We start from the raw sequence: 27,194 nt of genomic DNA, 5'->3' as shown, positions 1-27,194 counted from the left end.
TAGGTCCTGCTTTGCCCTGCTATGGGAAGATACAGCTTCATATTCAGAGAATGGAGGGATTTGGATTGTTTATATGTACCCAGGTTCATGCAAAATATGTAGGCACTAAAAGATGCGGACAATTCCCTTCTTCATGCACTGAAGGTTAACTCAGTTATAGTTACTTTAGCTGGAAGACCAGAACGCATGCCGATCATGAGGACTGTGTAGTAATTCAATCCAAACGCAGGTTCTGAGTTACAGCTTTTAATGAAGGAATGACAACTTGACATCCACAATCCACGCCTAAAATTCCAAATCTTACCGCCCTCAACCCTGACAGCTTTGCTGAAAACTTCCGTAACCTTGACAGGGGAAGACCACCTGGAAATGCCTTTAGGGATGATGCCACCAAACTTTACTCTGACTAAGTCACCAACAGAAATTTTGGGCGAGACAAATTTGGGGGAAGAGTTCCTAACCATTTTGTTTTGGTATTTACCAACACGGTCTCTAATTCTACTCATATCCAATTCTAAATATCCAGAGTCCTTTGACTTCAACCACCAAGGAAAAATTTTGGTACCAGGTTTCCTGCAACGCAACATTTCAAAAGGGGACAAGCCAGTAACAGAGTTGGGGGACATCCGATAGGTAAACAGAGTAGCTTGTAGAGCTTTTTTCCATTTTAAACCACTCCGTAGAGCTAATTGGCAAGATTCCTTAATAACTCTGTTAAAGCGTTCTACCTGGCCATTTGATTGGGGAGAATAATTAGAAACTCTTTTGTGGAGGATACCACAAGTTTCAAGAAAAGCAGAGAAAACTTCGCTGACAAACTGCGGTCCATTGTCAGAGACAATTTCTTCAGGTAGACCTTCTCTACAGAATACTTCGTTTAGAAATTCAACAACGACTTCAGAATTAACTTTATCGACAATTTTGAGTTCGGGCCATTTGGAGAAATAATCTACAAGTACTACAGCGAACATGTCCTTACCTGACTGGTAATTAAAAGGACTGATGATATCAATACCTAACTTCCTCCAAGGTCCACAAACAAATTCAATAGGGGAAAATCCAGAAGAAATGGGTTTCACAGATTTGTCGCTTAAGGAACATGGAGAACAATTCCTTACCCACCTATCAACCATAGCGTCTAAACTGGGCCACCAATAATACTCTCGGATTCTTCTTTTAGTGGTGGACATACCCATGTGACCTTCATGGGCCAATCTACAAATAGATTCACGGACGTCAAGGGGTGGGACAATTTTGTCATCTCTGTAGACCATGTCATCTATTACTGACAGTTCATCTTTTACTTTGAAGAAGGAAGCTAAATCACCACACAACTTCCGCTCTTCAGGCCAACCAGCATACAAAAAGGACTTAACCTTGGTAAGAACCTCATCGTTACGCATGGCATCAGACCAAACGCTTTCAGTGATGGAATTTTCTGAACCCTTACCACAAATTAAATTAACATCAGAGAGGGAGAAAGCAACATCACATTCATCAGAGATAACCGTATTGGGAATTTCTTTGACAGGAAGACGTGACATGCAGTCTGCATGTACATTAAGCCGTCCTGGAACATAGACAACTTCACACTGGTACTCCTGCAGTTTAGCAGCGAGACGGGCCAAACGGGCGGTGAGAGTTCTGCCACCCCCAGCTGACAACATGTTGACAAGGGGTTTGTGGTCGGTCCTCAAAGTGAATTTTGTACCCCAAATAAATTGTCGAAAATGCTGAGTAGCCCAAGTGCAAGCAAGGAGTTCCTTTTCTATAGTAGAGTAATTAAACTCAGCATCTCTCAGAGTCCTAGAAGCATAGGAAACAACATATTCACCAAAACGATCTCTTTGCATCAAAACAGCACCAAGTCCTACATTGCTGGCATCTACGCATACAATGCAATCTTTATGGACAGAGAAGGGTTTGAGGAAAGGGGCATTAACAATTTTGCTTTTCAACGAATCAAAGGAGGTTTGCTGTTCTGTACCCCACACAAACTTGGCTTGTTTCTTTAGCAAAGAGCGTAAGGGATGTACAATGGTAGAATAGTCTTTCACAAATTTTCCATAAAATTCGGTAAGTCCTAAGAAGGATAATAGTTGTTCCTTCGAAAGGGGAGTGGGGGCATCAGTGATACTTTTTACATGATTTAATTTGGGTTTTATGCCATCACTGGAGATCTCATGCCCTAGGTATTCAACTTTAGATTGTCGGAATTTGCATTTGTTGAACTTTAGAGTGAGACCTTTCTTCTGCACATTGGACAGTACGCAATGCAAATTATGATCATGTTCCTCGACATCAACACCAAAGATTAAAATATCGTCTTGGAACGCAATAGCCCCTTTACAATTAAGAAGAACCTCTTTCATCAGGCGTTGAAACACAGAAGCAGCACTTGCGAGACCGAAAGGCATGCGCAAATACTGGAACATGCCTTCCGGAGTGACAAAAGCTGTGAGTTTCTTCGAGTCTTGGTGTAACTCCACCTGATGATAGGCACTAGCTAAATCGATGGTTGAAAAGACGGTAGCGCCAGTGAGAGAGGAAATTAACTCATGGATATTGGGGAGGGGATGCTTGTCTACCCAGATCTCCTTATTCAAGCTGCGGAGATCCACACATAGACGAAGCTCACCAGAACTTTTGAGTGATAAAACAATGGGGGAAACCCAAGGAGATGATTCTATGGGTTCAATAATTTGTTTGGATACAAGATCACTCAAAATGTCTTTTAACTTCTCCCGATAGGCCAGTGGAACATTCCTGACCCTGTGTCTGACAGGAATGGCATTGTCATTAAGCATAATTTTATGCTGAAAGTCAACAAATTTACCCAAAGTGTCTTTAAAAACATCAGGAAAGCATTTTTTTGTATTTTCTACAAACAAAGAATTATCTTCAGCATCGCAAATACTTAAAACATAAGGTTCTCCCAAGTAGACTGGAGGGTTTGCATTGGGATCAAGTTTAATGCCGAGTAGGCGTTGATGTGGCCAACTAAAAATAGCAACGCCTTTGGTGGCGACATAAACTTTCCCTTTAGCAAAACGATCAGCAACTTGAAAATCAGCCCAGAAGAAGCCTTCGATATTTATTCTCTTACCAGTGTAACCCCCTGGAGATATGTCGGAGGTCAATAATTTTCTATCCCCCCAGAGACTTTTAAACAGATTCAAACCAATGATGGAGTACCATGAACAAGAATCCATCATTAAAAGGATAGGCTGGTTATCAACTAAAATGGTAAAAGAGGGAAATTCTTTCTGTTCTGAGTCATCAACAGATAGAATACAATTAAAGCTTTGTAAAACTTCTTCTTCTTCTTGGGAGATGTAATTGACTCTTTGAGAAGAACGACAGACGTTTGAAAAATGTCCTTTTCTTTTACATTTTACACAGACTCTATCCCAAGCTGGACATCCTCTATAATTTCCAACATGGTTAGAGCTACCGCACCTGTAACAATAAATATTTTTCCTGTAGGAGAATTTATTTTCAGCAATAGTTTTATTCTCAACAACTTTCTTCTCATTGTCTTTTTTGGGAAATGACTTGTTGGAACTGGATGAAAAATTTTGATTTCTTACTAATGCGACTTCAGTTTCAGTGACTTGAGGCTTGGGTGGTTGACCTCTGATTTCTGAAACAAACAATTCGGATTGCTCAATGCCTTTAGCTATATTGATGACAGAGCTTAAAGAAGATTCTGTACCTAACCAGAGTCTTTCTTGGATTTTCTTACTCTTGGTGCGCATCATAATCTGATCTCGGAGCACTTGTTCGTAAGAGATGGTCTCAAAAGCACAAGAACAAGCTAGAGATCTTAAAGCAGAAACATAATCCTCGATAGATTCATCCTGTTTTTGAATTCGGGAATAAAATTTAAAACGTTCCATAACTGTATTTATCTTCCTTCCAAAACGAATTTTCATTTGTGCACATGCTTTTTCAAACACATCTAAGTCTCCAGCATCATCAAGTGATGGAAGATTGTCGAATTCTTTAATGCCAGCTCCACCAAGACAGTGTCTGAGAAGAGCTAATTTGCGTTTAGCGGAGCACCCATCTTTCTCTAACACCTCAACATAGGCTAAGAACATAGGATGCCATAAATCCCATTCAATATTAGGATCACCAGCATTTTGTAAGAAATGAGGTGGCGCAGCAATGTTGGACATGTTTAAGTAATTTTTGTAACTGGGATAGTCTGGAAGATGGTGGTAAAAATGAGAGAAAAAAAAAAAAAATAAATAAATGTAAGATTATATTCCAGTACCTTAATGTCAGTGAACAGCAGGAAAATGAATCCGCTTGAAAAACGAGGCAAAACGAAGGAGATATGAGGAAAAGAAGAGCGTCTTCGTGAGCACTGTTTTCCGATGTAAAATGTAAATAAACAAAATGGCGGCACATCGTGACGTCAGACGTCTCAAGGTTGAAGGTGATATCCACAATGCAGCGGAGTTCCCACAATGCAGCGGAGTTCCGAGGGATCGGAGGACGAAGATGGAAGCTTTTGAACGTTGCTAGGCGCTTCTGAGTTGCCTAGATGCTGCGGGTGCAGGCAGAGCGGGTGCAGAGATTCCACGCGATTCAAAAGATGCGTGCAACTGAATCTAATACCCGGTAAGAGCAATAATCGCCAAAAATGAAAAATAATTGTAGAACTCACGGGTCGCTTTCTTGCATCAGAGAATGGCACCATTTAAAGGCAAGTTCAGCGGTGTAGAGCTGTAGGCAGGAAACAAGCTTCCAGAAGCAAGAGTGAACGTTGTCATTAAAAGAAGTCTTTATCTTGAAAGTAGTAGCTGTAGGTACCCAGTCGTCGCCAGAAATTATGTAGTAATTCAATCCAAACGCAGGTTCTGAGTTACAGCTTTTAATGAAGGAATGACAACTTGACATCCACAAGTAGAAACAGGCAGTTAACCCAGGAGCAGCTCACAGCAGAATGAGCTCAAGACACAGCAGCATTCTAAGTGACATCAAAGGTTCTAGAAATGACATCAAATAGGAATACTACAGACTGCACATAGGCACATGCCAAGGACAAACATATACAACGTTTCTGAGAGGAAGGCTATGCAGGCCAAAACATGGCAATGAGAGCAAGAACTCGCGCAGCCTACATGGCCCAGTCCTTGGTTAAGGAATGTTATATGTTGCCCACAGGAACGAGGATTGCTCTGAGCTTCTTGTCCAGAGAGAACAAGCCATCTTTATGTTTGTGATAGCCTCTGTGCTTCGTCACTAGTAGAAAGTGATGCTATTAAGGCACTATGTCATATGAGGCTCAGGTACTGAAAGGTTGGCAATGATGAAATGTCAGATCCTTTAAAGAGTCCCTTGTTTTGAGTAACACGGTTTGGACACCAGCTGGAACAAATGATGACGTAAGCTGTTATGGACAGAAAGCATGTCCTTTCTTAAGGTAAGTAAGGGATCCTCCTTTGCCAACATGAGCACTCAGCGTACTTATTAACATCTAGAGAGAAGCAATTTCAGCTTGGTTAATCCTTGGTTAAGACCTCGGTTCATCATACTGCTGACCAGAAATAATAATAATAAAATCACTTATAAAGCACCTGGCTACTTTGCACCCAAGTGTCCCAGTGCTAGGTAAAGTGACCAAGATTTCCAGCACAATAAGCTATAGTTAAAACTTGGCCTATTAGGCTGACCTAAACAGCCAGGTTTTAAGCTTTTTTAGATTCCTATCTGACTCAAAGAAGCAGGGAACTCTAAGCAGTTTGGCATACAGAGGCTTCCCAGGGACAAGAGGAAGGTTTTCTCCAAGGCTTCACGGAAGGCCAAGTTATCATACTCATGGGTGTTGCAGGTCGATCCGTCCCAAGATGCAGGATCAAGGCAGAGGCTCTGAGTTCAGAAATCAAAGGAGTGGTACAGAAAATGGCAGTGGACCAATTGTGGCAGACGAGTGGAATCAAGAAATATACTCAATACTCTTCCTAGTGGAAAATGTATCAGGAATTCGGGACATTTTGATCCCGTCCTAGACCTGAAAGAGTTAATTCATGGGTCTTTACATCTCATTTCAAAATTGACTGTCTTCAGAAAGTTAGTCTGTTCATCCAGCTAGGAGAATTACTAGCATACTTGCACATTCCAGTGCACAAAAATCAGAGATTCTATAAGTGTTGGATTCTTCACAGTCAACAGTTTTCCTTGGATTTTCTTGTCCCAACAACACACAACTATCTGATCTCGGATGAGTAGAGGAATGACATTTTCACCCTCACATTCTGCTGCAAGCATACGACAAGCTGCCACATAGCAATCAATTGATTCATCTTGATGTTGTTCCCTCATACAAAAAAAGTTATGTCTGTTTAAAATTAAACTAGGTTGTACATCAAATTGTTTTTCTAAATTCTTCACAACCAACTAATATTAATCTATATCTTCTTCCTCCTAAACTAATTCAAGTGGTGGCAGGTGTTCGTAAATAGGTTGTGTTTAGGAATGTGGGAGAAGGATTGATGAACGAGGATTCTACCTCCAGCGGTTGATACCTGAGGCTGTTGGACACTGTGGCCAATACACCTATTCTCTTACAAACATCTACATGTGGTGTTTTGGTGTTATGTGTCCTTCCATTTAGTTTGAAATCAGTATCAAGTGTGTTCACAACATTGATGCTCTGCTGGTGGCCTTCCTGCACAATCAATTTGTTCCAGTAGATCTTCACTTAGCTGATTGGTCAATTTATTCTCCGCCAAAGTTTAAGACCAATGATGAGCATTCTCTTTCTGCTGCAATCCCACTGTTCCCTGATAAATTGTGAGAACCCGAAGCTCGAACCAGCACATGACAAGGTAGTTGTCATGGTTCGATTTAGCACAGACAAAGGTGTAGTAGTTCTCCTTGATCAGAGTGGCAAGCTGCAGATCTCATCGATGCCTCTTATCGATCAGTTCTGCCCCAAACGAGGTCCTTGTTGCAAATTCAGAGACCGATAGCAGTCATTTTGACAGTGTTACTTTTGAGCCGTTTGAACCGGTGGTTTCTGGTGCTCGGCACCGGTACTCTAGTGTCAACACCGGCACTTATGGCAGCCTGCCACATGGTGGCGCTGTCTATCTAATTTCGTGAAGAGCACACCAACAGTGTTTTAATAATTCAATATATATTAAAATGACTAAACCGGTCACCCAAAGCCATAAGAATAGCTTAGGTGGCAGGTATTAGTCATTTTAATGTATACTAAAAGTCTGAATTGTCACACTAGTAAGAGTGTGATGGTTAGTTGTGTTGGTACGGGCACTGGCAGGGGCAATAGGTGGTGCAAGCTGCAGTGGCCTCATGAGAAGGGCCCTGGCACTTATGTTTTTCACAAACTAAGCACTGCATGGAGCTTGGGTCAAATTATGCTTGATGGTAGATCCTTGGGTCACAATCTACCAATTTCCCAGAATGGATCAGCACGCCTTCTCGGATTCAGAAGGCGTTGTATTGGTAGATTCACCCCCTACAATTCAAGAGAGGCGCCTCTCTGTGCTCAGCAGTCGCACCAGATGCAAGCGGTAATAGGTGGAGAGTCATTCAGGTCTGCTGGTCTCTACAAATCCAAAAGGCCATCACAAGAGTTCTTGCTTCTCAAATTCAGAATACATGACTGCTGATCAGGATGGACAATATGACAGCAAAGTCCCAAACAACAAGCAGGCAAACATACTCTTATGGGACATTGCAGCACAGATTTGTCAATGGGAAAACACATCATCTTTCTTGGACAGCAATTCACATCAGGGGTTTGGAGAAAGTGACAGCAGACGGACTGAGCAAACTATTCGCATAATGCCACAATTATAATCAGAATCCACACATTTTAGAGAAATCTGCAGGAAACGGGGGACACGAAAATTTAACTTATTTGCCAGTCAAGAGAATTCCCTAACTCAGCTACTTTTCTTAAGAGTTAGGATGAAGTAGGCTTGGGCTGTCAATAGTCTTTCTTATCCTTGGCCTCCTAATCTTTTCTATACTATTTCTATTTTTTTCCTAATATTAAGGGTTCTGTTGGAAATCAATAGGCAAAGGCTTCAGTGGTACTGATTATTTCTGCTTGGCCCTGTTCATCCCAGTTTATTTCTTCTTTGACTGATATGGGAACCATAATGGGTATTTCAAACGCAAGCATCACGTTTGAGATATCCACATCTTCCAATATTACACCTGTAGCATCCACACTTGTTGGCAAGGAGACAGAAAGAGTAGGGCCTTAGAATATGGGGGTTCCCTTACAATTAGCAGCTTCTGTTCAGGTTTCTAAAAGGTCGCCCTTTGAAAGATGGTGTATGAATAAGGGGGTCAATCCCATTTTACAGCTGGAGGTTAATATTCCTTTGTTTTTGTGGGAGGGGTCTGAACTGGGCTTTCAATGGTCTGCAATCAAGATTTTTTGGTGAACCCTGGGAGATGTTGAAGCTTTGAACCTTATGCTTTAAGACTGCTGAAGTATCTCGTCCTCCTAGTAGGGCAATAGTGCCTTGTTGGAATTTGCTTTTGAACTTACAAGATGTGCAGATGGATTCTGTTCATCTTCCAGTTTTGACAAGGAAGGAGTTTTTTCTAGCATCAGCTAGTTTAGCTCTCGATCTTTATTTTAGAATTTTGATCCTACTGGGAACGATATGAACCCCTTTACACCAAGTTTGAATAAGTGAGTATATTCCAAAATTTTAGCAGCCTACTCAGGGGAGCATTTGCCCTGTTCTATTGGGCTTTATGGTCTTTTCTCTAGAAGCACGTATGCTTCCTGGGCAGAGGTACAGGGGCAGTGGTGGCCAGCATGACTCACGGGTGGCAGAGCTGGGGAGCACAGGGGTCGCTCAATTGAGAAAAAAAATAAAATATATATATATATATAAATAAATATATATATATATATATATATATATATATATATATATATATATATATATATATATATCTATACTAATATAATAAAGAGAGAGCCCAAACCTTTGAGGCGGGTAATCTCAGGAACCACAGCACCAATCACAACACCCAATACAGAGTTGGAAAGGGCAGTTGCAGCAGAAGGACATAGGCTATGCAGACGCCCACCATATACATTTAAAAGGTAAAAGAACCGTGCTAGCAAAGTAGTCCCTTGTGGGCGTGTCTGTCTTGTGCTGTGGGCATGTGCTGGGGGCGTGACAAACGCTGGGGGCGTATGGTACGTTCCGCCATTCATGCCATGTCTCATATGGTGTGCTAATCCCACCCTGCTCCCTTTAAATACCCCTGCACCCCATAATCATAACCCACCCTTACTCCTTACAATACCCCAACACCCTTAAACACTAACCCATCTTAACCCTATAAATATACCCTGTACCCCAAAACCCAAACCTATCCCTAAACCCTAAAAATACCCCTGTACCCCCAAACCCAAACCTAGCCCTGAACCCTATAAATACCCCTGTACTTCAAAACCCAAACCTACCCCTGAACCCTAAAAATACACCTGTACCCCAAAACCCTAAAATACCCCTGTACCCCAAAACCCAAACCTACCCCTGTACCCTAAAAATACACCTGTACCCCAAAACCCAAACCTAGCCCTGAACCCTAAAAATAACCCTGTACCCCAAAACCCAAACCTACCCCTGAACCCTAAAATACTCCTGTACCCCAAAACCCAAACCTAGACCTGAACCCTAAAAATACCCCTGTACCCCAAAACCCAAACCTAGCCCTGAACCCTTAAAATACCCCTGTACCCCAAAACCCAAACCTACCCCTGATTCCTAAAAATACCCCTATACCCCAAAACCCAAACCTAGCCCTGAACCCTAAAAATACCCCTGTACCCCATACCTAAACCCTAAAACTACCCCTGTACCCCATAACCCAAAACTATATCTGAACCCTTAAAATACCCAAACACCCCAAAACATATACCTCAATACCCAAAAACATGCATCCCTATACCCATACTTATCTTATCCAAACATTAAAAAAAAACATGCTTTTACCATTCATGCATTTACAACGAATTTCGTTGTAAATGTATGCGTGGTAAAAGCATATAAAATGTAATGCCATGCGTTATAATGGCATTGCGGAGTCATGGTACTTTCGTAATGAAAGTATGCGGAGTGATGGTATGCGGAAAGAAAGTTGCGGAATAATGGGTGTTTACCCTCCCCCGGTAAGTACATTGGTGGCACGGCTGCCCACATCTCCAGCAACATACTCATATTTTTTCACCATCCATTTGAGAAATGCACAGGTCTCTCTCATTGATGGCCAGCACCGACATACACTTTTAGACACATCTCCCGTCCTGTGATTCCAGGCTAATCGCTTTGTCTCCCCGTGCCTACCACAAATGAATGTGTTCTTCTGTACTGTAAATTGTGCTCATGCCATGTTGTCGAGTTCGTGCTTTATAATATTGCAAGGAAAAATAAAGTAGGGAAAGTCGAGTTCACACACTACTGAACGCGCACTCTTAAGTGCATCAGCAGTGCACTGTGAATCGGAGCGTTTCACAGGCCTGTCACAGATAAGAAATGCTATCAAAACGAAATCCTACAAAACAATATACTACTGGCCGGCAGCAATTCATACCCGGACAACGTCGGGACGGTATGTGTGTGTATATATGTATATGTATATATATATATATATATATATATATATATATATATATATATTGTTACAGCAAATGCGCACCTGCGCTTTTCAACAGGCACACGCAGGCCACCGAACTAAGGTATATTATGTGGACTCTCATTCAGGACTACAATAACCATCATTCCTGATGGTGACAAGACGATGTAGCCGCGCCCACTGAGGGCGTTTCTGTGCTAGTGAAATAAAGCTGGTGCCAAACAAGTTTGAGAGCATTGCCTGTCTTTTTTAAATATGCCCCATGAAGAAGAGGTGGCCAGCCTCGAAACGCGTCGGGCACATGTGTAAGAAATAAGGAGAAAAGGTGAGCTGCGAGGCATGAGAGGCATGCAGGCTGGATAGCCAAGGAGCGCTGTGCCTGTTGAAAAGCGCAGGTGCGCATTTGCTGTAACAAAATATATATATATATTTATATATATATATATATATATATATATATATATATATATATATATACACAATTACCTTGCCGTTGTGTCCCGCGTCTCTGATCCTGATCTCCTTGTGGGGCAGAAAGTCAGGAAGAACAGCCAGGTTCCCCTCACAGCGTTGTGATTGGTAGGCACCCAGGCTCCCCTGACCAAGCATAACGCTGCAATGCAGCATTGGGAATGGTTTTGAGCGTCCTGGTTCAACGCTCAACAAGGGAATGGGGTCCTGAGCATGTTCTCCAAGGAAGGCTGTAATGCAACCTGCATGGAGACCAGGGAAAGTGCGCATGACTGTTTTGGGTAGTACCCTCCGGTCCCACCTTATCCCACATAGTCCAGCAAAAGTACGATTCGGACCCACTCCCTCACAGCCTGGTGAACGTTTGTTGAGATGGGAGTGAGTTATCTGACTGACAATAGGTTAAAGCAAGGATTTGAAAGTACTTACCTTAAGACTAGGTTAAGTAAAACAAATAAACATCACATGAAATTGTGGGTGTAAAGTTATTTTTTTTTGTTAAAAAGGGTGCATTCATGTCATTTATTAACTTTTTTTTTCATTTTTATGCTTCAGTATTTGCAAAAGATATTTAGACGACAAATCATCCAGACAGCAGCTCTCTAAAATGTGTACTTCCATACAGTACAGAAGACCATCTTCAGTTCTGCTGTTCCCCACACAGATCTTGAGCAGGCACACATAAGCAGTGGCGGCTGCTGTGACATAATAGTGGTGAGGCAGCAGGGGGGAATAAAACAAAAAAGGCATTAGCAGCTGGCTGCCGCCTCGGTGCGCTTCTGCACCTCTCCTCTCAACTCCCAGCAGGTAGTCCATGCCATGAAAGGCTCCCGGTCCCCTATGCCAATCACAGCGCTGCTCTCATGCTGGTAATGCATGAGAGAAGCAACGTGGTTAGCCTAAGCAGGCTGGTTTACTGCTCAGATAGGGCCTGGGATCCTCTGCTTGTTCTCAACTAGGCTGTGCAACACAGCTCGGGTTGGAAAGATCTATGTTTGCATGCCGGGTTGGCCATCCTAAGACAGCAGGACAAATCATCATGAGCACTTGCAGCAGTGTCCACCACTCCTCCTCCCTATTGCAGATGCTGTCTATCAGCATAGCCCAGCCCCGCCCTGTGATTGACTCTGCTCAGCATAGGAAATATAAAATGTTAATCACCTGTGATACTATAATTTCTTTATGTTTTCACTGCTGAGAGAGCAGTGGGGTGATGCTCCTTCGCCTTAACCGAGGAGCTGCTACAGCACATAAGTCTTGTGTTATGCATCGCGCCCAGAGGTCAGTTCATTGACAATCATTTGCTTTGTAAAACTCTTTAACAATACATTCTGTTGATGTTAATGTACCTATTCTCAAGAGGTAGAAAAGGCTGCAGTAGGTGGTGTGATTATGGGTGCCCCGTAGGGCAGGTGCCGTTTATCGTACCCAAAAAAATCAGACTCCCTGGGCTACAACATTTATTTCCCACCAAGCCCTTTCTCAGATGGTCAAAGACCACTCTTTAAAAGTACCTTCTTTGGTAGTTCTACACAACACTTTACTTTGACCCATATTGCAGCCAACCCCAATCTCCCAGCATCTGTGCACACTCCACTGGCTCCCAATCGAAGCTAGAGTCACTTTCAAGATGCTCACCTACGCTAAAAAGGCCCTCCACGACACCGGGCCAGCATACCTGAACAGCCAACTCCAATTCCACGCACCCCAAAGGACCATACGATCAACCCAGCTCTCCTACACCGTGGTCCCCCGCACCAAAAAGACCAGATCAGGCGGCCGCTCCTTCTTCCTCGCATCTATAGCCTGGAATGCCCTCCCTCTCCACCTCAGACAGACAACCTCTCTCCCCATCTTCACAAGAAACCTTAAAACCTGGCTCTTTGACAGACCCCCTCCTTGATGGACTGTAACCTATGAAACCCCCCTCCCCCAGCGCATTGAGACCCTCACGGGTGAGTAGTAACGCTTAACAAACATGTGATTGATTGATTGATTGAACCCGGATTTCTTGATTCTAGCACTAGTGCTTGTTACTGCTCCCGGTGTTGCTGCCTCAAATTCCAGTGCCTTCCCATTAGCTTATCCTCTGTAAAAGCACATGAAACCCTGGAGAGGTGTGTAGCAGACAGTGACCCTGTGGAATAAACCCCTCCTAACTACCCTTTTGTATTTCAGGCTGTACCCAATGTATGCAGAACGAGCTGCACAGCAGTGACTCTTCCAGTTGCTTAATCTCACTACCCTTTCCTGGAATGCTTCATTAGAATGAGGTTTGCTGTAAACCCATTTCAAAGTTTTATTTTATCTGCAACAGTGTAAATACAAAATCCGAAGAACATTTCAGAATTGATTACTCATGTTTTCTGAAAACCAATAAAGTCTGTTTAACCCCTTCCGTGCTCCCTTCCCAGTGCTGAGAACGGCCAACGGCCGTCGCAGCCCTGCCCACCCATTAGAATGCCCGCCCCGCTGCGGAATTGCCGTCGTGGTTAAGGTGTTAAAAAAACAAAGAAAAAAAAACTGTATAAATGCCAACAGCCTGCGGACTTCAGCATATATCAATATAGGCTGGTCAAATAAGTTGTATATTTACACTTCAGCGAAAATGATGGCTCCACTGAAGCACTAGCAACTTTTGGCGGGAGAAGCAAACAATCACTGGTGCCCAACAGTTCCAAAGTCTGGAAAGACCATCAGTGGCAAAAGCAAGATGGAACTAGCTTGTCTTGTTGTGCAGTGCTGTGCTACACATGCTGCTCTGGCACGGTGGCCATCGACTGCAAAACTGTCATAAGGAACAGGTATGAAAAAGGCACTGCGAGGCATAATTGGACCATCCCTCTTCGCGCACAGCGCCTGTACGGGACGCAAACGACAGTCTAACATAGGAAGGTGGGCCACCTTACACTGACAGGAAGAGCAATGAAAGATCAGGAGTGGGGTTGAGAGGGTGATGGCCAGGAATGAGGCACAGTAATAAAAGGGTACATGGATTGGCTGGGACCTGGGAGATAAAGAATGCAGCATAGGGATGAGATTGATGAAGTCTTTCAGGCCTCCCCCACAGTGATGTGTCAATTTTCATAAAGAGGCCCATCAGGCTGTGCTCACAGCAATGCCCATGAACTGATAATAGTCTTTGTGAACATCAGAAGTGGACAGTTGTCCCCTGTCCCAGTATTAAAAATCAGACAATAAAGATTTCAAGGAAAAACACAATGTTGTTTTAATTCATGATTTTTTCAGCTAGATCTCAAGGCAACAGTAGAACACTTGTCATATTGATCTAGCAAATTTCTAGAAACAACAATTCCAATCTATTGCAATACAACCAATCATCCAGTCTAGGAGTTAAACCTGAACACCTAAATGGCTGTTTTGTTCCTGAACAGAGTGGGAGATTTCAATTCTGCTCTGGGCCGCTGAGACAATTGCACCAAAGTTCTCTTTACAGTGAAAAGCCAGAAAAAATGAAGTCTTTTTACATCTCCACTTAGCTATTTCTATTTGTTGAACAACAAGCATAACTACCAACGGCGTGGTAAGATCCCAACAGTTACTAGCATCTATGTTGATCAAACCTGCAGAAAAAAATCAACCATCAGATATGACACTATTTTGCTCGCACGTAGGTTTCATTTTCATTCTTATTTTATAGTCTTTGGTCAAAGTGAATGTAGAAGACAGACACATATGCATAGACAGCAGATGAGGCTACATTACCTGGCATTGTCAATGAGTAGTCCACGGTGTCTGTGACGGAGTGAAAGAGCTGTGACTGAGAAGCTTTCTTCAGCTGGTAGAGGAAACCTCCTAGTGCAGCCAGGTTCAGCTTGTCCGCAGCTCCATCAAAGAGCCTGCCGTGAGGGAATAAAAACAAATCTACATGAGTGTTTGAGGCACAGACATCCTGGAGGACTATTAAGATTCACTCTAGGGTTCTTTTCTGCACATCTTTACACTCATTGAGCACAAGAACGGGATGATATAATATCTCTGGTACCGCTCGTGTGTATCAGATCAAAATTTCTTTGAATGGTTCTATGTAGACAGTTTATCCTCTTAACTATGCTGTTTCTCAGAGATCGTGTTTTTGCCTTCTCTTTTCAGTCTATATTATTCCATTATGTAATAGTATTTCTCATTCGGCTTCGAATCACATCTTTATGAGGTTGACTCATAAACCTTTTTTTCCTTCTTTTTTTTTAAGTTTGAGTTTATTAAAGAACAAAAAGAACAGAAAATGAAGAAACAGTCAAGAGGTTAAAACCATACATGTTATACAATAAAAAAATAAAAATGACAAATAAATTACAATGTATATAAGAATAAATGAGAAAGTCAATCGAAACTATGCATATAGAAAATACATCGCAAGCATAACAATATTTGAAAAATTAAGAAATATATACAATATATCAATCAAAAAATAAATGATAATCCATTAGAGAAATTGGTAAAAGGCATTGGGAGAATTAAGGCGGTTTTCGTACTTCAGCCGATCTAGTGTGGGAGTTGTTGGTCGAGGGAGCGATTGAGGATAAGTAATTTACCAAAGGGAGCCAAAGGAGATCTCTTGATTGCCAGAGAGATGGGAGAAACATAATTAGTATCAAGTCGGTGATGAAAACAAACCGCATTCCACCAAGAGCGAAAGGTAACGTTATTAGCCTGTTTCCAATTGGATGTGATGAGATGAAAGGCAATAGCTATCAAAAGGTCAATGAGTATGTAATGTGATGAAGGGTGAGGGTAAATAGGAGAAAGAGAACCTAGAAAAAAAAATGTTTTCCTTCTCTTCTTTTTCTTCCCTCAAACTCTGCCTTCTTCGGAGTAAAAGAGTATTGAATGTCCTTTCATTTTCCTAAACTCAACCCTCAAACGGTCTAAAATCCAATTAATTTCTGTCTCGGTTTACTACTACACCTCCTGAAATTCCCTTTCCTCCTTCACAACCACCTTTTTTCTCCTTCTGCTAGTAAACTAAGCTTTGTATTTGATTATTTACTTGATTTATCTTCTCAACTACTTCTATCCATAACATCTGTCGCTTTCATTTGTAGAACATTGAAAAATTGAAATCCTTTATTCTTTTCTTATCTTTGAAATTGCTTCTTCAAATTTTAGTTCTTTATTATACTTGCTGCCTTATGTCAATCTTCATGAATATGTTACTGCTGTATTAAGGAACATCCAAAATTCTTGCGTTTATCTTCTCTTTTCTCTCCTTTTTCTTGCACGCCTTTCTACTTATCGATCCTGGCTTTGCTGGTTCCCTTTATTTTTACAATTTATATTTCACTTTCTCAGCCTTTAAGTGTTCAGGTGATAGTGCCCCCTTTTTAACTTTGGTCATTGGTCTCTACATTGCATTCAATTACTTAATTCAGTTCATAAGTGTCCTAACTCTGTCTGCATTTCGGATACCTTTGCAAGAACTTCTCCTGATACTGGCTTCCCAACCTTGATTATGTGATTGTAAGATGCGTTTCATTTTCTACAATTGATCCTTTGTATTGTTTGCTTGCAGCTTGCTCAGTGCTTTGGATAAAAGTGTTTTAATAAATAGATAAATTACCTAAGTAGATCTTTACATCATAAAGGGTCTCTTGATGGGGTCATCGTGAAGATGTCAACTAAGACAAAGTAATTGACTAATGACTCTAGGATCAAGGCAGTTGTAGAGAGCGGGGAGCCAGGGGGGTCTATGTCTATCAAGACGTAGATGCTTCTACTCCTGTAGGTAACTTTCCACACTTTACTCCTGTTTACTACACCTCACATACTGTTCTTTCTATGTCTCAAGATTCATCTCATACAACATGAAAGAGATGTGTTATAGCAGTGGTAGTGGTCCACTGCAATAAAGGGTAGTCCTCGCTAAACATTGTCAGTGAGGAGAGGAAAAGAAGCTAGTGGGACCATGTGCCACAAATAAATGCAGAGAGATACTTTTATCCACTCAAGCTGCAAGAGACTCTAGAGTTCAGACTCCCAATGCCCGTTGGCACCTCTCGGCTCACCTTTCTAGATCCTAACTGTAAATGTAAAAATGTAAATGTAAAATGTATGTGTCTTGTAAAGCGCGCTGCTGCCCTGAGGCGTCGTGGCGCTGTAGACCGCTGGGGAACCATTCCTGGCTATCCCTGCTGGGTATCTCCAAGGTGAAAACAGGCATCGCCGGCAAATGTGGGGGGCCGTTGTAGAGATGAGGCAAGCTAATGCCCAGAGTTGCCGAGTGTGATCCCTGGTTAGAGTAGGCACCGAGGCGAGAATTATCGAGTCCGCTGACCCTGGTCCACGACCCTGCCTCGTCGGGAATTGAACCCTGGTCCCGGGCCGTTCTCTGCTTCCAGGCCGCCTCGAACCAGTGAGCCACACCACTCCACTGAACCCAATGTTGAACTGTGCTTCTGTACAGGCAACAAACTTATCAGTAGCAAAGTTTCAAATTTCCTACAGGCGCAAAGGAGTAGTCCAAGTCAATAATGTTTTTCATGAAATAAATATTAGTTTTCAACTATACACAATAATGTTAAATGAAAAGAGTAATACCATTGCACAGTTTGAACGTCATCATCAATCCATCCTTTAATTTTAATTTTATTTTTGAAGTAAGTGACACTTCAGGGCAGTATTAAGTAGCCTGAAATTATAACAACAGCTCCTGTGGATAAATATGTATTCCTTATGATATGGTTTAGACACAATGGCAATGTTTGGGTGGTGTGTGGGATGTAGAAGAATACTTACATAGAAATGCATATTGAAAATTATATTCTCTACATGTGTATGTAGCCTCCTTCTTATACACCCCACACACCACCCAAACATTGCCATTGTGCCTAAACCATATCATAAGGAATATATATTTATCCACAGGAGCCGTTGTTGTTTTCTTAAGACTTTATACCCAGACTCCGTGTGAGTTGGGTTCCCTTGTTTCCCTTCCCAGCATCTGAAATTATAACAGAAATATAACAATGATGCCAACAAAGGCAAAACTCAAGATGAGGAGGCAAGCAGAAGGAGTTTAGAGGGACTAGGAAGTCAAAGGCTGAGGCACAAGGTTTGAAGATGTACGAGGCTGAGGAGCACAATTTCTACTGAGGTACAAAGATATGTCCACACCGACATCTCCTGGCCTCTGCAGGTCACAGGTTTGAATCTTGGCTATGTCAACAAAGCCTACCATTCTTCCATAGTATATGAACTGAGAACCACTACATTGGATCAGGATACCGCCTGTTATCAGCACAAAGAAAAGGCAGACATGCATTATAAAGCAGTAAATAACAATTTATTGTTATTATTTTATTATCTGAGAAGCACAGTGGTTATAATAAGAACAATACCTGCAATAGCACAGTGATTCTGATGATCATAATAAAAAAAAATCACAAAGCTAAGTAGAAAGTAAAATAATTTCAGATGACTACAACAATGTCTGATTTGTCTTGTAATGGAGTCTGAGGCTTTGAACTTGATAATTAGACACAGAACGTTATAATTAGACCCTAAGTGTAGCCATTGTGGCAGATCACTGCAAAGCATTTCACATTTGATGGCAATGTAGGTTAAAACATTAACAACATTTCCCAAGAGCATATCTGTTCTTATGTGTTCTCTGCTCAAGATTGGATCATGTAATACATTTCATGTGAGCTTTGAAAAAACCTGTATTTCACATTTGATGGCAATGTAGATTAAAACATTAACATTTCCCAAGAGCATATCTGTTCCTATGTTCTCTGCTCAAGATTGGATCATGTAATACATTTAATATGTGCTTTAAAAAAACAGTATTGTGGATGTGTCAGAGCAGAATACACCCCTTACCCGATTCCCCCACAAAGTAAAAAAACAGGATTCCGATTCAGTTCTCAATTCACACCCATGCAATTTTGCCAATCTAAGCTACCGCCATCAAAGAAAAAAGCCATTACAGGGACACGTTCTGAACGGAAGTCTGTTCCACTTCCCACAAGACTCCACCTCCGTCTGCTGAGGGCTTTTCCTAGATGGCAAGGGAGAACTATTTGTGCTTCTTCAGATGCAAGTTGGGAGGAAGTGCCTAGAAAACACCTAAAGTTCAATGCGAGGCACTTTATGGCAGACTGTGTCTGCCCAATCTCCCTGATCCCATTAGTACAATCAATTTCAAGCATGTCCCTGTAAACCGAGGGGTCGCACTGTCCTATAAAGGTGTTACCGAGCAAAGTGCATTCTGCAATGGACAGGAAACTGCCCGGAGCAGCACTCATAGCAATTGGCTATTAGCTGGAGTTTAGTTCGTATTCTGTGTGTTGACATTGTTTCAGAAAATCCACTCTCTGTTCCTATATCCATAAAATGGGAAAGTGGACCTTGCTTCGTTTGGCTAGCGAAAATAAAAATGTGAGAAGGTGCATTCAGCTCAACACTGGAGAATACATTTGAAGAAAAACCTCCCCGCATCAGAAATGTCAGGACAAATGTTCGCTGTAAGAACTGAGATGGAAAAAAAAAAGAAATCTCCTCACTAGTCAACGCTTGACCAAAGCTGTCCAGCAGATGGAACAGTAAACCAATGTTTTACTAAGGTATTCTGGATGAGCTGAACCCCAGGCCAGCCCGATACGTCTCAAAGAAATATGAAGATAAGCATCTCTAGCAGGCGCGGCCGGTACAGGTAAGAGCAGTGGGGCAGGGTGGGGGCGGGGGAGTCGACAGATGACGCAACAGGTGAAATAAAATAAAAAATAAATAAAACCACATACCTTGCGCTCGCTGCACTGCCGAGCATAAGTGTTTCTTTTTTTAAAAATGTTTTACTTTACCTATCCCTTCGCGAAATGCTCCCGCCCAGTCTCACCACCCAACCGCTCTTTCCTGTACAGGCCGCTCCTGATCCCTAGTGGTAACCTCTATGCTTCCAGACTGCCAGGTATTGATCAGCACTGTCCAGCCCAGTTGTGTACACATATTCATAGATATTTTCTCACTACTCCGTTAATTTCTCTTACCTGCTTAAATCCTAATGGCAGACTGACTACCTATGATCTTGAGTGAACTATTAATGCTCAGTTTTTATGGAGCAGTCAGTGTATACATTCAACTATATTTGCAGTTGCCTTGCCTGGGCATTCTGTTTATTGTTTCGTGACAATTCTGAGATATTCTCAGTTGTCTGTTACATCCCAGCACCTAACTACTACTCCCTCAAGCTGTCAGGCCAAGGAAATTCTTGTAGGCACGTCCAACGTCTCTGTTGTAGCCTTAATATGGCTGTTATTAGAATAGATGTCTGTGTTTGGACACAGTAGTTTTGATTATAGGGCAGTGACAGTAATGTATTCATGAGATAATTTGTTAAATGCAAATCTTGTATTGACGCACTGTTTCCTCAAGAAAAAGTGTCTCCCCAGAGCACTCAATAGCAATTATTCAATGAAAATTCAAATGCTTATGTGCAGTTTCGAAAAAAGTATTTTTAATTGTTCATATTAGTTTCATTTCAAGATTCATCTCATGTTTTGGAAAAAAAAAAAATTTTTTTTTTTTACTCGTTGGCCCAATGCATTTCGGGCTTAGCCCTTCTTCGGGGGCCCTGTATGATTCTGAAAAAATAGTTGGGTACAGTTTCAACAACCAAGAATTCATAAACATGTCTTGTTAAACATTCAAGTACATTTCCTGCAATTATACACATGCCACGGAAGAGCGATTTCAATGCTGTTATTCAGAATGCCATTTTCACTAACGTAAGAAATACACATACGGGATATTTAATGTGTGTTACGTGATATGTTCCAAAGGGGTGTGAATATTAAAAGTGCGGTGATAAAAGGCGTCGGCGACGACGGTGCTCAAAAGTGCTTTAAAGAACGTGGGATTCAAACCTGTTCTGACGCTATGTGCTCCTCGCTGATTGCGGGTAAAAAATAACTCTGTAACATGGAAATTGGGAAATCAATTAGTGTGTGTACGCTGTGGCGTGTACCAACTAAATTTAATGGTAAACGTCTTCCAATTTCCATGTTACAGAGTTATTTTTTACCCGCAATCAGCGAGGAGCACATAGCGTCAGAACAGGTTTGAATCCCACGTTCTTTAAAGCACTTTTGAGCACCGTCGTCGCCGACGCCTTTTATCACCGCACTTTTAATATTCACACCCCTTTGGAACATATCACGTAACACACATTAAATATCCCGTATGTGTATTTCTTACGTTAGTGAAAATGGCATTCTGAATAACAGCATTGAAATCGCTCTTCCGTGGCATGTGTATAATTGCAGGAAATGTACTTGAATGTTTAACAAGACATGCTTATGAATTCTTGGTTGTTGAAACTGTACCCAACTATTTTTTCAGAATCATACAGGGCCCCCGAAGAAGGGCTAAGCCCGAAATGCATTGGGCCAACGAGTAAAAAAATAAAATTAAAAAAAAGAAAAAATTTCAAAACATGAGATGAATCATGAAATGAAACTAATATAAACAATTAAAAAGACTTTTTTCGAAACTGCACATAAGCATTTGAATTTTCATTGAATAATTGCTATTGAGTGCTCTGGGGAGACACTTTTTCTTGAGGAAACAGTGCGTCAATACAATTTTCTCCAACCCAAGTACAGAGGGTTTGACCCCACGGGCACCACCTACTCTTCTAAGAAAATCTTGAGCACATCAGATTACCTAGGAGTGCGCATCCCAACACCCGGATTTGGATCAGGAATTAATTGCAAATCTACCATATTCTGACCACCAAGCATTAAAGAAGGCCCCTTAAATTAGTAAAGACTTCCTTTTTTCTGAAAAGTGCCATATGTATCTCATTCCTCCCGTGTTTATTCATGTTTATTCTTTATATTTTTATTATACTATTTTTGCTGCGGTTTTCCTCTGCTGAGTAGCGCCTTAAAAATTGCCATTGAGCAGAATGTGGCACAGTACAAATGGCTATGTTAAAACAAGATTTGGCCAAGAAACTTTCGGTACACTTTTAAAGAAGTCATTGATGGTTTATTCTGCTTTATCACCAAAGCAATGAGTTGGTTGAAGTACATGATCAGATATGTCAGGGTGAAGTACTTGTGGTAAATGTCCTCTCCACTGCTCTCCTTGGATAGACTGTACTATGACATCATAGAATGCCTGGGTGTCCCTCTGGCTCTCAGTGGCTCTCTATAACTTACTTGGCAGTTAGTCATCTGAGGCTGAGCTGCTATCAGCTGGCTCCTGGTGGGGTCTACTCTTGTACTTGTCATCTTGGAAAGAACTTACTAATAAAGAATCCTACATACACAGCGGACTGTGCATCTTCCTTTACTACATTTTGGCGACGTTTTAAAGAGGATGAACCTACGTGTGAAATAAGGAAGCTTCTACTGGAAAGGAACTAAAGACATTTTGCTATTGATTCTACAAGGAAAAGAACTAAAGACATTTTGGAATTTTAATTAAGCTGAAAGGTAACGCCCGGCTGACCCCACCAGTGTCCTGTTTCACCTTGGACAGCCTGCACCTGGGCGTTTGTTTGTTAAGGATCTGATCACTGTGAAAATACTCTTTCTTATCTTGCTGTCATCTGGATTGTCACCAGCAACAAAAAGCGTTTGAAGCTCATCTGGCCTGATCACCCTTTTGTGTTTCTTTGACCTTTTTGCCCACTTTCACAGTTTTGCCCAGTTCTCTTCACAACAGCTACCTTTGAGTCTAGGACCATTCGTGAGTGTTTCTTTTCTGTTTGCGGCATACTTCTATATTTTGTCCTCCAAGTGAGCCAATTCACATTTTGAAAGGAAACGGACTACATTTTACCGATGCATGGCTACATCTTACCGATGCATGGGGGCATTTCAGTTTCCAGCTCGCACCATTTGACCTGCGTGAGATGTCAGCGCCGACTTTTGTGGAGTTGTATGGAGGTTACAAACTAGTTGTGGTGCAAAGAACTGTCTGTTATCTGAAGCCCCCAGAAACTCCTAGTCAGCCGTGCCGGAGTCTGCACAGGAAAACGTAAGCTGTTCTCAAACAAGCGTTGCGGCTTGTGCGAAGGAGGAATTGTTCCATTTTGCTTTGTCTGTTAAGGTACGGTGTATTTACGTTTAACTTTATTTTAGTTGGTTTTCGCATTTTTTTCTCGCCGCGCTGCAGGTGACAGTTCAACGGTCACTTTGACATTCTATTAACTGTGCGCGAGCATTGCACAAAGGTGTCATGTTGTGTCTTGGCTCTGCCCAGTGGAGTGTTTGTCCATTGGCTTTTTGGGAAGATTTGTTCACGTTCACTCGAGTGCTTGCATTGAACGGGATGCAAAAACCACAGTTGATGGACAGAATGCAGAACAATGTCATACATTCACCCCAGTACAGAGATCTGGGCCCAAATCCATTGTTTCCTTGCACTCCACACCACCCCAGTTCAGACATGGCCATATGCAAATCAGTCTGACCCTGTGCCTCATGGGAACAGTTTTGAAGGGGGTAATGAGTGTGTTAGGTCTTAATGTCCTTAGGCTCAATCCTTATTTGTCTAAACAGAATCAAGTAAGTCCTTATTTTGTAGAAAAGTTGCTCTTTATTTGAGTAGACAAAAGCGTGGACAGCCGACACGTGTTTCGCCCCTATGGCGATTTGCGCCAGGGCTTTTTCAAGGCTATTTACAATGTTTTTTGTTCAGTACAATTCCTCATCTTTTGTAAAATAATTTCCAACATCAAATCCGGTTTTTCAATTTTTGGGGGTAGAATCCCTGGAGTGCTCCGGAAAAGGTCTCACGTTTCTTCTTCCGCTATCGCGATCGGATTCTCCTGTGGACCACTCCCCCTCTGTAGAAAACCTCATGGGAACAGTCCAGCCCGAACTGCCAAGCCATGCCTTCCTTGGACCGGAAACAAGCTTCCGAGGACCGGTTTCTGGCATTCCAGCCGTCTTCAGCACGGCTTGCTTGAATCCAGTGCTGTGGAGAGCATGGGACTCACGTCTGAGCATACCCATCCCACTCGGGGTGACAAATGCAAAAACCACAGTTGATGGACAGAATGCAGAACAATGTCATACATTCAACCCAGTACAGAGATCTGGGCCCAAATCCATCGTTTTTTTGCACTCCACACCACCCCAGTTCAGACATGGCCATATGTAAATCAGTCTGACCCTGTGCCTCATGGGAACAGTCCAGCCCGAACTGCCAAGCCATGCCTTCCCTGGACCGGAAACAAGCTTCCGAGGACCGGTTTCTGGCATTTCAGCCGTCTTCAGCCCGGCTTGCTTGAATCCAGTGGTGTGGAGAGCATGGGACTCACGTCTGAGCATACCCATCCCACTCGGGGTAACAAATGCAAAAACAACAGTTGATGGACAGAATGCAGAACAATGTCATACATTCACCCCAGTACAGAGATCTGGGCCCAAATCCATCGTTTTTTTGCACTCCACATGACAAATAATTTGCTAACTATACTACTCTACATTCACCCTACTACTGCTGGCATGCATTGGCACATTAAATCAATCTAGCTAAAGGTGTAAATGAGAAATATTTAAGTTGTCCCCCATCCATCACCTTTTCCACTCGGCTCCCTGGAATGAGCTCTCCTAGAGCCAATTTTTTAAAACAAAAGATAGTTTTAAAAAATTCCATATGCAGACCTCAGATTATTGTTTCAGGCTTACTTAACAAATTCAAGTTTTTCATTAAACAGCTGTCATATTTTTAGTTTGTTACATCTATGATTATAATACCTTCATCTACTTCATCCCAATTTTTTTCAAGGTGAAAAATGGAAGTAGCCCCAAATCTGGGCTTACATCCCTTCGCCCACAAAAAAAGTAAAATAATGGGGAGCCATGGCCAATGGCCAATAGGTCAAGGGAGCTGTTGGGTCAAAAAAGTTTGGGAACCACTGCCTTTAGCATATCAAGTGCCAGTGAGATCAGAGTTGGTGATTACAGAGGGCTTTCCCCAAAGTACTGTGGGGAACTTGACACCTTGTGTAATTTGTCAATGTTGTACATGGAGTGAACTGGGCAGGAGCAGTGACCAGACAGAAGAGGCGACAGGAAAGGAGAGGTACTAGGGCAGGAGAGGTGACCGGGCAGGAGAAGTAACAGGATAGGAGAAGTAACAGGGCAAGAGAAGTGACAGGCCAGGAGAAGTGACAGGACAGGAGAAGGGAGGGGGCAGGGGAATTGACGAAGCAGCAGTGTTGATCGAGCAGGAGTACTGACTGGACAGGAGCAGTGAAAGTGTAGTAGCAAACCTCAGCAAGGCCCACCAGTGTAAGGGGTTCGCCCTTCTCTGCACAAAGTCCTCAGACCAATAGGAAGAAGTTGGCACAGAAACTGGAATAGAAAAGATACTGTTTATTACACCTCATGAGGTGGTGCTACGGTTCAGAGAGTACCCGCCGGTCTTGCAAGAAGTAGCACACCAAACTAAAAGAGCATGGTCTCTTTATACCCACGCAGGGGCTCAAAAGAAGGCGATACAAACACAGAAGCAATTTTTATGTACTATAAGGTAATATAGAAAAGCACAATCGATCAGTGGGAGGAGCTAACGGTTTTGGGAACTAGTAAACACATTCCTGTCTGGTACTAATCACTAACAGCTGTAGACCCTACTGGGCATGTGCGAAAGTGGGGGATGCTAAATATAACTCGTTGCCGGGCAGATTTCAAGCGCAGTTTACAGGAAGATAGGACAAAGCACATGGTCGACACGTGGTAGCATGTGGCAAACAAAATGGTTGCCATGAATACAAAATGGAGTCCGCTAAATGTCACGATAATAGCTAAACATGAGATGTCTTCTGCTAATGCTTAATCTAATCGCTGTCAAACTACAACAAAAGGACAGGAGCTGGCATTTCCCAGGGCGACTGGAAGGGTAGGGTGCCAGTTTAGTTTGGAGGGACCGGTTTTGTACAAGTGCAGGAGTTTTAAAAACACTGCAAATTTCTTTGTATATTCAGCAGGTTTTGGTCAACAATACAAGTGCCAAGATAACTTTGGTGATCAATGTACCTGCTGGAGAGAGATGGGAGCATGTTTTGTCTAGTGGCTGTTCTAAGGTAGTGCAGAAGGGTGACATGCCTGCTGCAAAGAACATGTACCATGCATATCAAAGAGCAATATGTTTTGTGCATAGTTCAGTGGGTACTGCTTTGTGTTCACTTCCCAAATGAAAGGATACTTGAATACATATGTCCTGGCTGGACTGTTCACATTGGGCGCAGGATCAAGACTGATTTGCAGATGGCTGGGTCCAAACTGGCATGGCATGGTGACCAAAAAAATGGATTTAAGCCCAGATCTCTGAACTGGGGTGAATGTATGACATTGTTCTGCATTCTGTCCATCAATTGTTCTTTTTGCATTGGTCACCCCGAGTGGGATAGGTATGGTCAGACATGAATCCCATGCTCTCCCTGCCACTAGAATCAAGCTACCCTGGCTGATGAGGGCTGAAAGCCCGAAACCGGTGCTAGGATGCTTGTTTCCAGTCCAGGGAGGACCTGGCCTGGCACTTCCGACTGGACTGTTCCCATTGGGTGCAGGATCAAGACTGATTTGCATATGGCAGGGTCCAAACTGGAATGGCACGGTGAGCGAAAAAACAATGGATTTAGTCCCAGATCTCTGAACTGGGGTGAATGTATGATATTGTTCTGCATTCTGTCCACCAGTTGTTCTTTTTGCTATATTATGATTGAGCAGCTAGCTGGCTGACATGACTATGAAGGAGCCTTTGTGGGTTTCCGTGAGTCTAGATTCTCCTGAAGAGCCCCTTTCTCTTCTGAGCCCTGCTTAACACATGTGTACAGGAGGAGCCCTGTATTCATGACCTCAATGTTTGAGACAAAAAATAATCATGGATTTCTGAACAATGAGAGTAAAAGCATTAAGGTAACATGGTGTTCCGGCTTATATTTCACAAGCTTTACATAAACCTGTATTCCTTATGAGTGTTTGCTTTTTCCTGAATTAAACCTCAAATAAACATGTTTATCCATTGTTTTAATTAAATAACGTTATAAGCTGTAACTGGTCAGTGAAATGCTAAACGTACTAAAAATTTGTATG

At 42.2% G+C, this 27,194-nt stretch overlaps 1 protein-coding gene across 2 annotated transcripts in view; it reads right to left on the bottom strand.

Moving 5' to 3' along the window:
• Positions 1–27,194, bottom strand: part of ARFGEF3 (ARFGEF family member 3) — a 475,184-nt gene that overhangs the window by 114,111 nt on the left and 333,879 nt on the right. For both annotated transcript variants that reach the window (XM_086927524.1, XM_086927525.1), the window contains one exon: positions 14,845–14,978. In XM_086927524.1, coding sequence (XP_086783650.1) covers positions 14,845–14,978 — 134 coding nt within the window. The remainder of the gene's footprint in view (positions 1–14,844; positions 14,979–27,194) is intronic.

The sequence above is a fragment of the Lissotriton vulgaris genome, chromosome 6 (assembly GCF_964263255.1).
Source record: "Lissotriton vulgaris chromosome 6, aLisVul1.2, whole genome shotgun sequence".
NCBI lineage: Eukaryota > Metazoa > Chordata > Amphibia > Caudata > Salamandridae > Lissotriton > Lissotriton vulgaris.
Note: the sequence above shows the minus strand (reverse complement) of the source record. Positions and strands in the feature narration are given on the sequence as shown.